The 15807-nt window shown below is 34.9% G+C and overlaps 1 protein-coding gene and 1 long non-coding RNA gene across 2 annotated transcripts; both read left to right on the top strand.

Annotated features, from left to right (window-relative positions):
* The first annotated feature begins 1855 nt into the window (after positions 1 to 1855).
* On the top strand, positions 1856 to 15505 carry LOC113757359 (serine/threonine-protein kinase EDR1-like). Its single transcript, XM_027300699.1, has 17 exons — positions 1856 to 1862; positions 1960 to 2120; positions 2736 to 2927; positions 3096 to 3352; positions 3514 to 3633; positions 3810 to 3899; positions 4547 to 4642; positions 5313 to 5399; positions 9716 to 9833; positions 10196 to 10484; positions 11338 to 11461; positions 11602 to 11621; positions 12594 to 12750; positions 14209 to 14497; positions 14627 to 14699; positions 14778 to 14934; positions 15165 to 15505. The coding sequence occupies exons 1-16, from the start codon at positions 1856 to 1858 to the stop codon at positions 14858 to 14860; spliced, it is 2163 nt and encodes a 720-aa protein (XP_027156500.1). The 3' UTR covers positions 14861 to 14934; positions 15165 to 15505.
* On the top strand, positions 13091 to 13875 carry LOC113763039. Its single transcript, XR_003467298.1, has 2 exons — positions 13091 to 13142; positions 13602 to 13875. It is a non-coding gene; the product is annotated as an uncharacterized LOC113763039 (long non-coding RNA).
* Positions 15506 to 15807: the final 302 nt, after the last annotated feature.

Here is a 15807-nt window from a genome sequence, read left to right as displayed (position 1 = left end):
GTGTAATCGTACTGAATCTCTTTGTTAATGAAGATTTTGGATCATTGAATTTCTGCTTCTATTTCTCTCTCTCTAAGGCCTTTTTAATTCAGTTTTAGTAATGGTTATTGAGCCTTTATATAGATGCAGAGAACATTGGATTGATTGGGCAGAATATCTTTTAATCCATAAGTAGATGAAATTATCATTCCAAAGTCATGAATCTTGCAAGTTCTCGATAAATTAGGAGCAACTGCATTTGTTGCTGATGCAAAGATGTTATTTTTATAAGGTTGGTCAATCTGCTATTATGAAGACTCTGTCATTCAAGACAACAGTTTTAAGTTTTCAAGCAATTCTTGAAGCACAGATAGCTAGGAAGCAAGGAAAAACACAATTTCTGATGAATAGCCACATCCTAGTAATTAATGATATAAGTAGGATAAGTTTTAGATGTCGATAGGATCTTTCATGATCTAATTTCTTTTCATATTTAGGTGGCTTGTTTACAGAAGGATTCTATGCCCATTGGTCAATGTAATTAGACATTCTTTATCTTCCATGTAGAATTCAATTCTCTGCCACAATGTTGCGTGTATGGCCACCATATTGCTGATTCTTCAATCCTTGGTATGGACTGCACCTTAGATACTGTTCTGTTTTGTCCTACATCTTGGACCTATTATCACATAGTTTCTTTGATTACGAGCTCATTTATTATGCACAATTCTTTCTTATTTGCTGATTTTCTGGGCATTGCAAATCTTATTTAGAAAAGAGGTTACTTGTTTGAACCTACTAAATAACATCTATTCATTTCTGGATTCTCTCCATATTCTAGCCATTTTTTTTAGTTTCATACAGTTTCTGTGGTTCAGTCAATTTAGTAATTCTTGTGAACCCTGTTTCAGAGCCACCTCAGGTTGGTCCAAAATCATCTTGAAGCTTCTATGACCTGGTACAGAAATAGGAGGAGAGATGCCTATATGGCACGCTGCCATTGAACATCTCTCAGAGGCTTCCACATCTTATGGAAAAGGTGCACCTGAATTCTCTTGTCTCTCCAGAAGTAACTTCAAATATTAGGGGATCACCAACAATGCTTGAGCTAGAAGGTGCAATTCAGCGAGAATCACAGTCTTTATGGGCCACTGGAAAGCTTGCTGAACCAATACCTGATGGTTTCTACTTTATCACTCCGGTAATGTAGTTTATCCAACAATTCAGAATTTCCATAGCATGTGGTAGTTGTTCATAATTTTGGAATATCAGTAGTGACCTTTATCTTGCCAAAAACATTGATAATTGCTTGCAGATGTGATTGTGCTTTCCCTACATGTATCACATAATAGACTCTGTAAGGAGCTATTGTGGTAACAGACATAGTTCTTTTTTTTTTCTTTTTTTTTTTGTATCTGGTTGTCGTGAAGATTTATTTTATTTTTTAAATTGTCATCGTTGGATTTTTGTTCTCCAAAATGTCCTGTTTTCCTCTTCCCCTCCCCCCTTTTCTGCTCGTTTCATTACTCTTTCCCTGTTCCTCTTCCCCCCCCCCCCTTCTCTCTCCCGTTTCTTTATTCTTTTTACCCGCATCTTCTTTCCTTTTAAGTCTCTTGTGGCTAAGCACATTGTTATGCTGTCTAACTATTTACATCTGATGGCACATCTTATTCTTTGTGCCCACATTTTTTTGTCTTTTCAGTCTATTGTGGCTAATCACATTGTTATACTGTATAAATATTTACCTTTGACAGCACTATCTCCCTATATGTTACATTTTTATAAGAAATAAGTGAATAGATGAAAGAATCTTTTGCAGCTTTGCAATTTTTTCTATTATTTTGTCAAGATAACATTGATAAAGAATTCCTTGCAAATGGATAGTAATCTGCCTTTGAATTTGACCATCCTAACAATACACTTGTTGCGTTTTGTAGGAAAGAAGATTCACAGAGTTTTATGATTCTATTCCCTCTTTAGGTGAACTTCAGTATTTGGATTCTGAAGGTTTCGCGCCCAACGTTATTCTAGTTGATACAAATAAAGATAAGAAGCTTTCAATGATGAAGCAGCTAGCTCTCACATTGGTAAAAGGACTGAGTTCAAGTCCAACTGCTATGATAAAAAAGATTGCAGGACTGGTATGTCTTCATTATGCAAGTTTTCACTTGATCATTTATTCATTTGCTGCTTCAGGCTATTTAGCAACTGATAGGCTTTTGTAACATCTTAGCTTCTTCTTCTTCTTCCTTTTTTGTTTAATTTTTAATTGAATTGATATGACAAAAGGGCATAGTTGGTCTTGGTTGTGGTCATCTAAAATTGGAACACAGCAGCGTATACATTTCAAAATGCTGAATAAACTGAGATGTATGACTAACTGCAAAGACTGAACAAGAAAGCTAATAGAATAAGGTCAATTGACAACATATGTACGGAATGAAACCCAATAAAGAAGAAAAGCCTAGGCAACACTAACTATTCAATTTCGGACATAATATAATTGAAACATGTGGAGGTTCTTTCACATGTAGGCTTTTCATGGTACTGAAACGGAGGACTGATTTTATGGTTTTATGCTAAACTTAGCACCTAAAAAAAGTATTAGTACAAGTTGAAGTCGAACTTAAGACAACAATTTTAAAATATCAAGAAAAGTATACTTAACTTCATAAAGCATAGTGGTTAGCCAAAAATGGTGTTAATGGTTGTTTGTTTGTTAATTTTGGTATCTGAGGAGATTTTAACATATATAGGTTTTCGATTTTTATAAATCCCCAATTTCGGAACCACATAATGCAAAAGGCAGCCTTGAGGAAGTCTGTCGCCAATTGGAGAATCATGGAATTCAAATGTTGTGCCAAATAAAGCATGGTTCGTGCCAATCCAGGGCAATCTTGTTCAAGGTTCTGGCTGATTCTGTAGGTATAGATAGTAAACTCGTGGTGGTAAGTTTCTCCCATTGTGTATAAATTCCACAGGTGCTTTTACTGCTATGTTGCCTGAAATCTTTTCTTGGTTGACATTAGATGACAATAAAACATGACATTGCCCCCCCCTGACGCCCTTCTCTTCTTTTTTGTTTTAGTCATTGTCTTCCTTCTCCCTGTGCTTAGGGTTTACCAAGGGAAGGAGTAATGGACCGAACAGACTCATATAAGCACATGTCTGTCACAGTGTTTCTGGATTCTGTGGAATTTCTGGTAGATCTTGTACGTGTTCCTGGTAAACTGGCACCTTGTACATCAGAAGCTATCTTTTTCTCTCATATGATTGCTTCCCGTGAAAGTGAATCAGCTTTAAATTCATATGATTCACCTATGGAACCATGCAGTCCAATTTGTGGCTACACAGGACAAGTAGACCTTGAATGGTAAGAGCATAAAGTTTAGCCTTTGTTTTTTTTTATTTTTTTATTTTTGGTTGAGGATTGAAATGCAAAGAACTTTTGTTTGTTTTTGCCTACTATGTGTTAGATTTCAGTTCAAGTATGTCAAATTTTATGTTTTGTTTCCTTTGTCACATGCTTTTCAGCACTGAACTTGAAGAATTTCTTCAGCCCTCATATCGGAGTAAGCTGGAAGCATCTACAAGTTTTTCTGGGCCTTCTATGAGGGGTGTACTAGCACAATCAAAGGCTATAGCTGAGCGAAGGTTGAAGTAGTCCTTTATTACCTTGTGAAATTAAAAGCAGATGATAATATGTTCTTGGTAATTGGTCTGTAGTATTTGATGTAAAAGTTATTTTTTATTGTTCATCGAAAATGTATCAAGTATGCCATTTGAAGACCTTAATGCGCTTATAATGTTCTTTCTGGTGCTGTTGTCAGCTTGTCACATAGCGATCCAAATGTGACAAATTCATTTTGGTGGTTGAACCAGAAGAATATGATTGTTGAACCGAATACAGCAACTTCAAGGTTCTCAAGTAACCATATGCAGACTTGTTTACAAATAGATGATTGAGAAATTATTATGTCGCTACTTTATGTGGAACCAATTTATACTTGTTTACAGTTTCAGCTTTTCTTTTTATGCTTTATAAACTTTTGATGTGTTTCTTATATGATATTATGGTAAAATTGATGAGGAGGCATTTCTGAGATCCTTCTGTTCTTGAGGAACTATAATATGTCTTTTCAACTGTTGATGAATTTAGATTCTTCTTTTGTGACCATTTTTTACATGTGATGGATGACTATTTGAATCCAAGTTATAGTTTATTTACATGTTGATGAATCAAATAGGTTAACATACTGGAGTGCTATATTCTCTCTCATGAATGAGAAACAAATAAATCAAGAAAGGAAGGGAAATAAAAGTAGTATGTTAGCTGAGCTTAAACTAGATATTCCTACTTAAGCCTCTTTTCTGTCATTATGCCTGGAAGTCAATGTGTTTCTCCAAATGGAATCGCATAAGTTAGGCAAAACTACAGCTAATAATTTCCTCATTTTGGGCAGATAATTAACGTTGTCATAGACATTATGCTTTCTTCCCATAATAAGAAAACACGATATTTGCTTTTGTTTTAAAGTTATTTCTGAATATATAACTTCTATCACAGTCCAGATCCTTACTCCTTCCAAGGACCTGGGAGATCCATTCTTGGAGGTCGCAGATATTCTTTTAGAGACTACTGCAATGATGTGACAACATCGAGGTGAAAGTTTTGTTTTCATGTTCTAAGACTACCTGGTTGTTTATGTTTACATTACTTTGTTAGATACAGACAGTTACATTACCTGATTAGACTTGGAGAGTGAAGGAAGAGAAGAAAGAGCGTCTGTTCCAGTACATTTATAGCAAGCATATCTGTTTTATAAGCTTTTCTCTTGTCCTGTTTCTTCTCTTCTCTCTCTCTCTCTCTCTCTCAGGGACAAATAGGAAACTTGTGAAATTTGAGTCTCCAAATTTTAAGGGGTCTAAGGGAATCCACACTAAGTTGGTACATTTATTGGATTTTGGAACCTATTTTTCAGTCCAATAGATCTAATAAAAGTATTCTGTTCTGAAAAGTGGTGAAATTCTCCAACAAAAAAGAGGTTGGAATGAGCTTTGCATGAATTATGGTGCAAAATAATATTTTCAAATTCACAATAAATGTAACATCAAAATATCCAGGACCAAAATTACAACCTTAACTACTGTGCTTTGCTGCAAGACTTAGCTATACATATCCCTTCTCCTACTTGCTTGTTTTACCTCACTTTTCTTGATTCTCTGAAATTTAGTTAAATGTGTTATAAATAGTCTGGTTTTTCTTTAGCTGAAGTAACTCTTCAGATTGTGATATTTGAACAAAATTACATAAGCCCAAAGTATATACTCAGGTCAGCTGGGGCATCACCAACAGAAGCTCGTAGAAGAAGGCGGCAATGTATTAGTATGGTTCCTGAGATTGGTGATGACATTGTTAGGTTAGTATTTTTATTCCCATGTGGATTAGATTTAGAATTTTTATTGGCATTTTGCGTTTATTCTTGTTAGTTATATTGATTTGTTTCTCACAGTTTTCATCGGAGTGTCAAGTCTTAATTTGTAAACCTTCACTAGCCAAATGCAATATTTTAGCGCTAAACTATATCTTTTTCATGATTCCAAGATAGATGCCACCCTTTAGCCTTGCTAATGTCTGTAGCAGTTTAATTTTCACTCTTCCTCTGGCTTAAGGATTATGAATTCGTGGCTCTGAATATACTGTGTTACAAAGATATATGGGTGGGAATTTTGTCCTAGGAATTTTAGAAGGAGACATATGGACCTAAGAAACAAGAAATGTGCTGAACAGCCTGAATTAGTCAAATTATGTACTTTTTATTTGTTTCATCTGACTAGGAAACAAGAGTGGTTACCAGCAGCAACAAAAGAAAAGGGAGCAAAAACAATCAGCTAAAATCTGCTGAACTTTTTGGTACTGTAAGACATGTCCCATTAATTTGGATTTTCACGACAAGAAAATTCAGCTATTCAGATGGTAGTGTAATATCATTCCTCATGGAAAGGAACAATTTTATGTAACTACTGCAAGTGTTAGTTCTTCAGGTTGATCCATTGAAGAAGAGTTTGATTGATTTGATTTGCTAGTTATCAAACAGCAATCAACTTTTAATGAGAAATTGAGTTAGCTGGGAAACATAATGTTCGTAAGTACCTTAGATATACCAAGTTGTTGCAAGTAGGGCAGAAATTTTGTTGCCTCAGCTACTCAGCATGTACAGCCACTACTGACCTTTTCACGCATATCCATTGACCATCAATGTCATTACAAAAGGAGACATTCCAACTGTTGCATCACTTTGAATACATTTATTTTTTCAAATGCTGCATTTTCCTTGCCCAACATCTCATATCTTATGAATAGCTGGTCTTATTACTGTCCTGTAAAAACTTCCACTGTATATGGAAAAATGCAATTAAATTCTCCATTTCATTCAGAATGCATTTGCCTAGAAGGTAACACCTTCTACTATAACTTTTCCACTGTATGAATTATTGAACCTATATTGCACCAAAATGCTTTACGTAATACCTTCTGGTTTAACTTTTCTGCCTTCTGAATTATTGACCAAAATGCCAAAGCAATCCCATTTTGTGTATATCTTGCCTGAGATTGTTTGTAGTCATCTTTGTACTGTGTGACACGTTTATACTTCTGTTCTTCTTCTTATTAGAAGCTCTCTGTCTGTTCACATTTTCATTTCTCAACTCACAACTATTTTCTGCTCTAGCTTCACAACTTAAGTACATCACCTGCAAACAACACATACCAAGCAATGCCATCGCTAGTAGCCGAAATTGCATCATCCTGGACCTGAAAAAGCTTAATTTTGAACCATGGTATAAAGTTATCAGAAACTGATTTGATTTTGTTCTGCCATCACTGTAGTAAAATTGTGTCAATTTTGTGTTTTTCTCTTTCTGTCTTTTTGCAAAATCTTCCACATAATAATACTCCTAAAATAGAGGGATCGCTATATCTATAAGTCTATGTAAAATGACGATCTTCTTTGTTTTTTCTCTGGATATATCTTCATTAGTCTCCTCAATAAGCATAGTGCACCCATTATCATCAACTGATCATCAACTGAAATTGATTGATTTTCAGTATTGTTTCTTGGGATCTATAGCCTTAATGAGCACAATAATTTATCCCATGTATCAATTGAAATTTGACTATTTGTAACTGGTGCTAATTTTTTTTAGTTGTAAGCCACTGTTGATTTCTCTGCCAGAAAGTTTTCTCGTGTGATCATCACTTGATTAGCATCTTCCTTTGCATAATTTGGTTATCTGTTCATTTGTTTGGAAAGTTATGTTAAGAGAGAAATGGTGTTCTTGTAATTACAATATCACCTACGTAAACCACTAACAAAATCTGTTAAGAGAGTAAGGGTAATATTTTGCAATAGCACTACATAGTATACATATAGGTATACCAAATTGAGCCTTTATTTCTTAAACAAAGGCACAATTAACAGAATATAATTCAGAATGATGTTTCATTAAGTAAAGCCATGTAACACTCGAAAATCATCAACAAAGATTACAAAATACTTAAAGCCTAACTTTGAGGTGGCACAATTAGAACCCCAAGCAATGAATTAACATAAAGGGTTCAGATATCCATTTATTGACTCGAACAAAAGAAACATGATGATGCTTTGGTAACTGACAAGACTCACACTCTAAAGAGGACAAATGACTGAAACTAGGAACCAACTTCTTTAAATTTTATAGAGACGATTGACTCAAGCTGCAATGTATTTAACGACGAGAAAGTAGCAGGAAATGCAACCAAACCAGTGGAATTAAGAAAGTAAAGAGCATTGTGCTCATGCCCTCCAATGTTCCTCTTTGTCTTCAAATCCTAAATGAAAACAAAAACAGGAGGAAAGGTAGCTAAACACTGTAGAAGTTTACTAACAGACATTTGATTAAAATGTAAATTAGGTATGTAAAGTACAGAAGATAAAAGCAATGGATTTAGTTCGACAGTGCCTATCCAACTTAGTTGTAGACCCATCAGCTAAAGTGACATGGGGAAAGGAAGTACACCCTTGAATACTAGCAAAACTTCTAGAAGAGAACCTGGCATAGTAGAAGATCAATAACTTACGGGTCAGGATTAGGGATGTGGAAGAGACAAGCCATAGAACTACCTTTTTGTGCCATAGAAGAAGAAGAGATGCTTGATTTGTAGCTTGGTAGTGCAAGAATTTAGCATAGTCTTTCTCAGAGACGCTAAAAGTTTTCTGGGTCCATTGTGGTGAAGAGCCTTATTCAGCTTGGTCAATAGTGGCAGCATTAGCAAATCAAAAAGGTTTTCCAACTAAATCTCAACAAGTTTCATGAGTGTGATTCTTTAAATTACAATGGGAGCAGTTGGGAGTACCTCGACCTCCACAATCCCCGTTACCTCCTCTACTTCTTCAACCACAAGAGCCACATCCAAGACCAAGTTGTTCAATCTGATTGTGGTTAGCAACAAAAGCAGACTATTAAGTAAAGTACCATCTCCCTGTGCATTCTCCTTAGTATGCTGCACACGAGCATATGAATCTGCAAAGGAAGGTATTTTTTCACCTGCTGAGCATTTGACTGTCTCAAATTCTGGCTTGAGGTGAGCCAACAATTTAAGCACCAGCATCTGTTCCCTCTAATGTCACTCGAAAGAGTCAATGCCGCATTTAACTTTTCAGATATTCGTTTGAGATGAGGAAAGTATTTAGTTACCATCTTGCTATCCTGTTGCAACTGAACATACTCCAATGAAACATCATACATCTGAGAAAGATTACTAGAGTATAATTGCAAACTACTTTTGTTGTCCCATGATAGGAACACATGTAAGCAATTCGCGGCTCCATAGAGTTCACTAGTGCTCCAAGGATTTGGGTGTTCTCTGGGATCCACACTACTTTCTTATTATATTTAGTAGGAGGGTCATCAGTGAGATGAAGTTGCTTTCATAAAAATGTCAGATGATTCTTAATGGCTTTTGACCACTGTTGATTGGTATCATTAAATTTCCAATTTTTGGTTTGAGTTGTCATTATTGTCGTGACATTAGTAGATGTCTCGACACTTTGACGAACTTTTAGCCATAACACAAACAGCACTTCAACCTATCCTGTAGGCAAGCCAAATTTTGTCCTTATGATTGAGTCCTGAGATTTCATTTATAGCGAGTGTAGTAAGTCAATTTCTTGAGACCCCTCGCACCAGTCATAGTCATTGGAAGGGTATTATTGTAAATAATAGGTTGTATTAGGTTTGTACTACTCCTATCACTTGTAATACGGTGACTAGATATTTTTTCCTAGAAACCATGATGTCAGGGTATGAAAGCTACTATGGGAGAAACATTTAGTCACTGTATTATGTGTAACCTACTAGTATTTATAGGAGTAAAACCTAATACAACCTATTATTTACAAAAATGTATTAATAGGAGTAAATACAAGAATATCCTTACTCAACAGGCTACTTTAATTTTTTTTCCTGCATATATTTGGCATCTTGGACAGTAATTCACAGGTATTTCAGCAATAATGGGCTACAAATGGCACCAAAAAGCCGCTTTTATTGCCATCTTCTTTTGGAAGAGTAGATAGGAATGAAAATTAGCCTTTTATAGCCCATATCAGTATGCATTGGTATCTATTTAATATTATGTCCTTTTTGTTGTCAAATAAAAAATTTTGCCTTACTTTATTAGTCAACTTGGAATTAGGGCTGTTCGAGCAATGAATGAAGCACTAAAAAGGAATCGCTTTCCAAAGGAGTATCTATATGCAAGTAGTAGCTGTTCTAGAAGGGAAAAGGATGATAATTCAGATCTTGAAGAAACTGTATGCTCTTCTTTTCCAATTTTTTGTGCAAACCTTTTGTTTCTTTAGTGATGCAATGGGATTTCCATTAGATTTCATTTTCTGTACAGTTTTCATCATTATATTTGGTTATTTGTAGTAAGTAGAATTGTTTGTGTTCATATTATCTTTTAATTAGAGTGTTTGTGATATTGAAAGCAGACAGCTAAACTTTTTTTGCAATAGAGTCAGTTAAGTAATTGCGTCTAAAAATAAAGGTAAATTGTTTCGTGTGGTTGCTTGTTTTTCATCCATTCTACATTCATTCTTGTGATCTATGTGCTAGATCTGATCGAAGCATAAATTATTCATCTGTCCTCATTTTTGTGAGTATAAATTTTCAGGTCTCAAAATTGCATCCAGATCATCGTGGTGAAAGAGTGACGGGATATAATTTTCATGAGAAGCAAATGAATTCTGAGAAGGCAATCTCGTTACCTTCATCTCCTCGTTATTTTACACATCATGCTTCTGGGAGGTGTGAGGCAAAAGAAAGCATCAGAGGTCCTGATATGATCTCAACAATGAATAAGATGCTTGAAATACCAAAGATACTCAACAAGAAGCTGTTTCCGTTTGAAGAGTGGAATATTGAGTTTTCTGAATTAACTATTCAAACACGCATTGGAATTGGTATGCCTTGTTTGGTAAAACATAATTTAGGACATGATTTGCCATGAATAAACTATTTGACGAATAAAAGTGCATACATTTAAATCACATTTTAGTAATTGTATAATTTCCATAGTGCATGGTCAATAAATTCAGATGTCACATAATTTATACGGAGGGTAATTTGATCAGTACAGCACAGTCTTTCCATTTGTGCCCCTGCTTGTTCTTCAGCTGCCGCATTTATTATTTTCTGTTAAGGGCATGTGAGTTTTACTGTTGACATTTTTTATCTGTAGATTAGAGTAGATAACTAAAACACTTTGGCCCTTAACAGAAAATTGAACAAGAGGTAAAGTCTCACTGATTTTTCTATTACATTCCAATCTATATAGATTAATTTCTGCTTTATCTTTTTTTGGTTATTATATTACCTAAAAAGTGTAACTGCCAATATTGCTTCTCCTGTATGTTCATTTCTAACGTCAAATAGAACAAGAGCAAAGTAGAACTTACTTTCTGAAGTTTGCTCAATTACATTTCATGCTTTTAGAAATCTGCATCAGGTGCTCTTTAACTTGTTTGATCTTGTACTATTAGATTTATGATACAAGTCATTAGGGGATGAGTTGTAGTGAATATTTTGAAGTACATTATGATCTTTTTGGTTTAGAAAATAGTATGCATTCGTGGACTTTGATTTATGTTCAATTAGAATACTATGTACTTTGCTCATCGCCTTGGATATTTGACCTCATATGGACATTTGATGATTTCTACTGCAAATTTTTCTCTTGGAACTGTGCGTGTAAATTTTTGCAGAAGTCTTCAGTTTTCTTCATCATTAAGATTAGGTTTCTGTTACAATCTGCAGGGTTCTTTGGGGAAGTTTTTCATGGGATTTGGAATGGTATACAGGTTGCAGTTAAAGTTTTTCTAGAACAAGATTTAACTTTAGAGAACATTGAAGACTTTTGTACTGAAATATCTATCCTGAGGTATTTTACTGTTTAATAGTGTTTTTGAATCCAAAGAAAAAACTTTGGCTATTGCTAACTGTCCATTTTCTTTCTGAATCCATTTCTACCCCACATAGCAATTTATTTGTCTGGCTAACATATAACTTTTTGTTTTACAGCCGTGTTCGCCACCCAAATGGTAATCTTTCTTCTTATATTTGTCATTTGCCTTTTGGATGATTGCAAGTTCTAACTAAAGAACTTAAAATCCTTAATTTTGTGTTTCTTCACATCTCCTGATGTGATTTTCTCATCGATGTCCTTTTTGGACTGTCACTTGTCCCACTCCATGTCCCACCTGGCTCACTAGTCCAACCTTCTCTGCCACAGAGGAACAATTTCTGTTGTCTTTCGTCTTCACTTTCTAAACATGGTTATTCAAGTAAACTATAGATGCAATTGGGTCCGTCATAGACCATTCACATTGTCCTAGTCTCCATGTCAAAGAACTTGTAGTTTCGATCAGTTTTAACTAATCAGTTTCAAAGTTCACACTGAATTACCTGCATCTTTCTTGATTGACTATTTGATTGGCTTCCAATTCATGGTCTGCTTTATATTTGTATGACCTCTTATTCTACATTTCCATTTAATTTGAAAATTACAATAGCAAAGAGGTTGATATTACGGGATACATCAGCTATGGTTTCAAATTCTCAGAGCTTTTCAACAGATCTTTATGAAACAGTATAGCACTTCTATGAAACAGTTTCTTCTGGCTTTTATCAAGACAAATGATCTTTATTTCATTGAATGTAGTTGCAAGGCAGTTTTCTGATTTACAATTGAAATGGATGATATTCCTCTTGCTTTACGTACATAAACTTATTATTTTGTATTCAAACTCTTTGTATACCCCTTGGAGAGCCTCATAAATCTTCACTCAAACACTATGTTAACACTTCTGATTATATTTGATTATACTAGCATATCAGTATATGCGATTCTTTTTGTATTTGTTTATGCTCTCATGTTTTGCATCAGCATTCTATATGCATTAATATGCATCAAAATGTCAAAGAACCCAGGATGATATGTAATTCTACAATTTTTATGATTGCATATTCTGATTGATCAAGAATGTATCTGTTGGTGATACTTCTATTTGCAGTTATTCTATTTCTTGGTGCTTGCACAAAGCCTCCACGCTTGTCTATGGTTACTGAATACATGGAAATGGGATCTCTGTATTATCTCATCCATGTGAGCGGGCAAAAAAAGAAACTCAGTTGGCGAAGGAGACTGAAAATGCTATGTGATATATGCAGGTATACCAAGCTGTGTTTTTAAATCTTTTTTACCTTTTCTCTTTTATCCTGAAAGTTGACTATTCAAAACTATGGCTTTTATCTTTTTCTTTAAGTTGTGACAACATTAAAAGTTGGCAACAAACCGACATGCTGGCATTTTGTTTGTTTCATATTATTTCATAAGCAAGTCACACATTTTTTAATGTCTGTTAGACTCATCTCTTGGAAACTATATAGAGCTTAAACGATGTTGGACAGTTAATATTTTATTTCTGAGCTCAATAAAAACTAAACGAAACTAGGACCTGAGATAGGCTATGCCTACTAAAAAGTGTGACCAGGAAATTGCGTCTACAAAAAAAGAAACTCAGTTGGCGAAGGAGACTGAAAATGCTATGTGATATATGCAGGTATACCAAGCTGTGTTTTTAAATCTTTTTGACCTTTTCTCTTTTATCCTGAAAGTTGACTATTCAAAACTATGGCTTTTATCTTTTTCTTTAAGTTGTGACAACATATAAAAGTTGGCAACAAACCGACATGCTGGCATGTTGTTTGGTTCATATTATTTCATAAGCAAGTCACACATTTTTTAATGTCTGGTAGACTCATCTCTTGGAAACTATATAGAGCTTAAACGATGTTGGACAGTTAAAATTTTATTTCTGAGCTCAATAAAAACTAAACGAAACTAGGACCTGAGATAGGCTATGTCTACTAAAAAGTGTGACCAGGAAATTGTGTGGTATTGCCAAAGAGTAGTGAGGTTGGAGATGAATATTTGTATTTTAATGTTTAAATTTAAAATGCTAATTGAGCTGTCCACATGACGAGACTGCATTTAAATTCTTACTGTAACATATTTGCAGTTGAATCTTTTTGGAGTGAATTCCAAATTCCAAAGCTATATGCTGCATCTCTGCAGTTGGCCTTTGTGACATGTTATATGTGAAGACCAATTGGTGCAAGGTGACCAACTTGGAGGAAGAGGAATATAGCAAATTGGAATGAAGTGTCGTGTTTATAGTGGATTTTATTTCATTGCAGTTATAATACTTTTTCAACCTAAACCCTAATGTAACAGAATTTGTCCATGCAAAGTACATTGCATTTCCAGTTAAGTGAACCCTGAAGATTGTTTAATTTGGATAGAGATGTCAGATTGTTTAATTTGGATATAATTCAGACTTGATTAGTTAGATGACACTGGAAAGAGGCTAAGATTCGATCTCAGAGTCAGCACATGGATGATAATCTGGTGCAGTTTTCTCGTACATTGTTAAAAGTTCTATCAAATTTCTTTAAACGTAGAATATGAGACAAATATTATGGTGCCAATAATCACTAATTAGAATGCTGGTTGTTAAGTTTAATGTGCGGGGCAGTCAGTCTAGGCCTTTGTTCTTCTTTCATGACATCAAACTTATATGCACGTCCTGGGATTTTCATGCATACATTCATCTGTGCAATTTTAAGGGGCCTATTATGCTTGCACCGGATGAAGATAGTACATCGGGATCTAAAAAGTGCAAACTGCCTTGTGAATAAGCACTGGACAGTGAAAATTTGTGATTTTGGGCTTTCTCGGGTACTGATGACCACCCCAATGAAAGATTATTCATCTGCTGGGACTCCAGAGTGGATGGCTCCTGAGCTCATACGAAACGAGCCCTTCACAGAAAAATGTGACATTTTTAGCTTTGGTGTGATAATATGGGAGCTATGCACACTCAACAAGCCATGGCATGGTGTTCCATCTGTCCAAGTAAGTGATATACATTTTGAATTATTCTAGCTGTTAAAAAATAGAAGAGAAGGAATACAAACATGGTCTCTAATCTCTACCCTTTTCTTTTGAAGTTCACATATCATGTTTCCATTTGTATTTGTTAAGGTGGTTTATGCTGTTGCAAATGATGGGAAGAGGCTGGATGTTCCTGATGGTCCCTTGGGCAAGCTTATTTTAGGTCTATCATAGTAATTAAACATCTTGTCAGGCTGTCATTTTTTTTTTGTACTCATGTTTGACATATTTCCCTTTCCAGATTGTTGGGCTGAGCCAGATGAACGGCCTAGCTGTCAGGATATTCTTTCGCACTTACTTGACTATGAGTCCACATTGTGCTAATTGTTATATTTCCATTTCTTTTTTGGAAATCTCAATGAAATGGCAGGATGTGCATTTGCGATACTGTGAATCAGGTATTGATTTAAGAGCTATTGATTTCTGTTTAGTTGCCTGCTTATGGCTTCTCTTCATTCTAAGGAAATCACATTTATGCTTTTTGAATACTTCAGAACCTCCAGACACATCATTGACCGCCTGAGTTGCCATGCAACTCAGTTGTCAAGAACAGCAAGTCTGCGCTAGTGTGCATATTCAACTTCTTTTTCAATATTATATGTCTCAATTTGTGTTTAAAATGTCTCAGGTTATTTCAGACTTTCGGTCCTACTCAGTTTTGAAGGTGTCAACAGCTCAAGCAATCAAACTATATATTCTGTGGAAAGTTTTGCAGAAGCCAAAATAGACAACTGTCATAGCAGAAATTAGATCTGATACTTATTTATGCTTTTTGAATTCATTTTCTCTAATGCTTATGTTTATGTGCTGTACATGTTAATAAGTTGTGTTCAGCTCTCCCTATATGGACCTTTTCTCTGTATACTTTTGTTATTCAGGTTTCAGTTGGTCCAGTTTTGGTTTTCCAGGATGTTATTGTCAAGGAAATATTTTGCTCAAAGTTTTGGTAGGCACTTGGGAAAGTCATCCCTACCAAAAGATGATTGTAGGCAGCTATATGAAACTCCCAAAGCCGTGAGCAAATTTGGTATGCACCGAATCCGTACTCGATTTCAAATTCAATTTGATAATTTGAAATCGGGTATTTGACATTTGATACAAAATCGATATTTGTCAAATTTACCAAATTCTAATATGATATGAAATAAGTAATAAGATTTTCAATTTAATAATAACCGATTTCGAATTCAAATTCAGTAAAATAAAATAGGGTACCATATTACTACATTCGAATATCAAATTAGCTATATACTATTAATATATATTATATA

The sequence above is a fragment of the Coffea eugenioides genome, chromosome 2 (genome assembly GCF_003713205.1).
Source record: "Coffea eugenioides isolate CCC68of chromosome 2, Ceug_1.0, whole genome shotgun sequence".
In the NCBI taxonomy this organism is placed as follows: domain Eukaryota; kingdom Viridiplantae; phylum Streptophyta; class Magnoliopsida; order Gentianales; family Rubiaceae; genus Coffea; species Coffea eugenioides.
The sequence above is the reverse complement of the archived record's forward strand: the minus strand, read 5'-3'. Positions and strand labels throughout refer to the sequence as shown.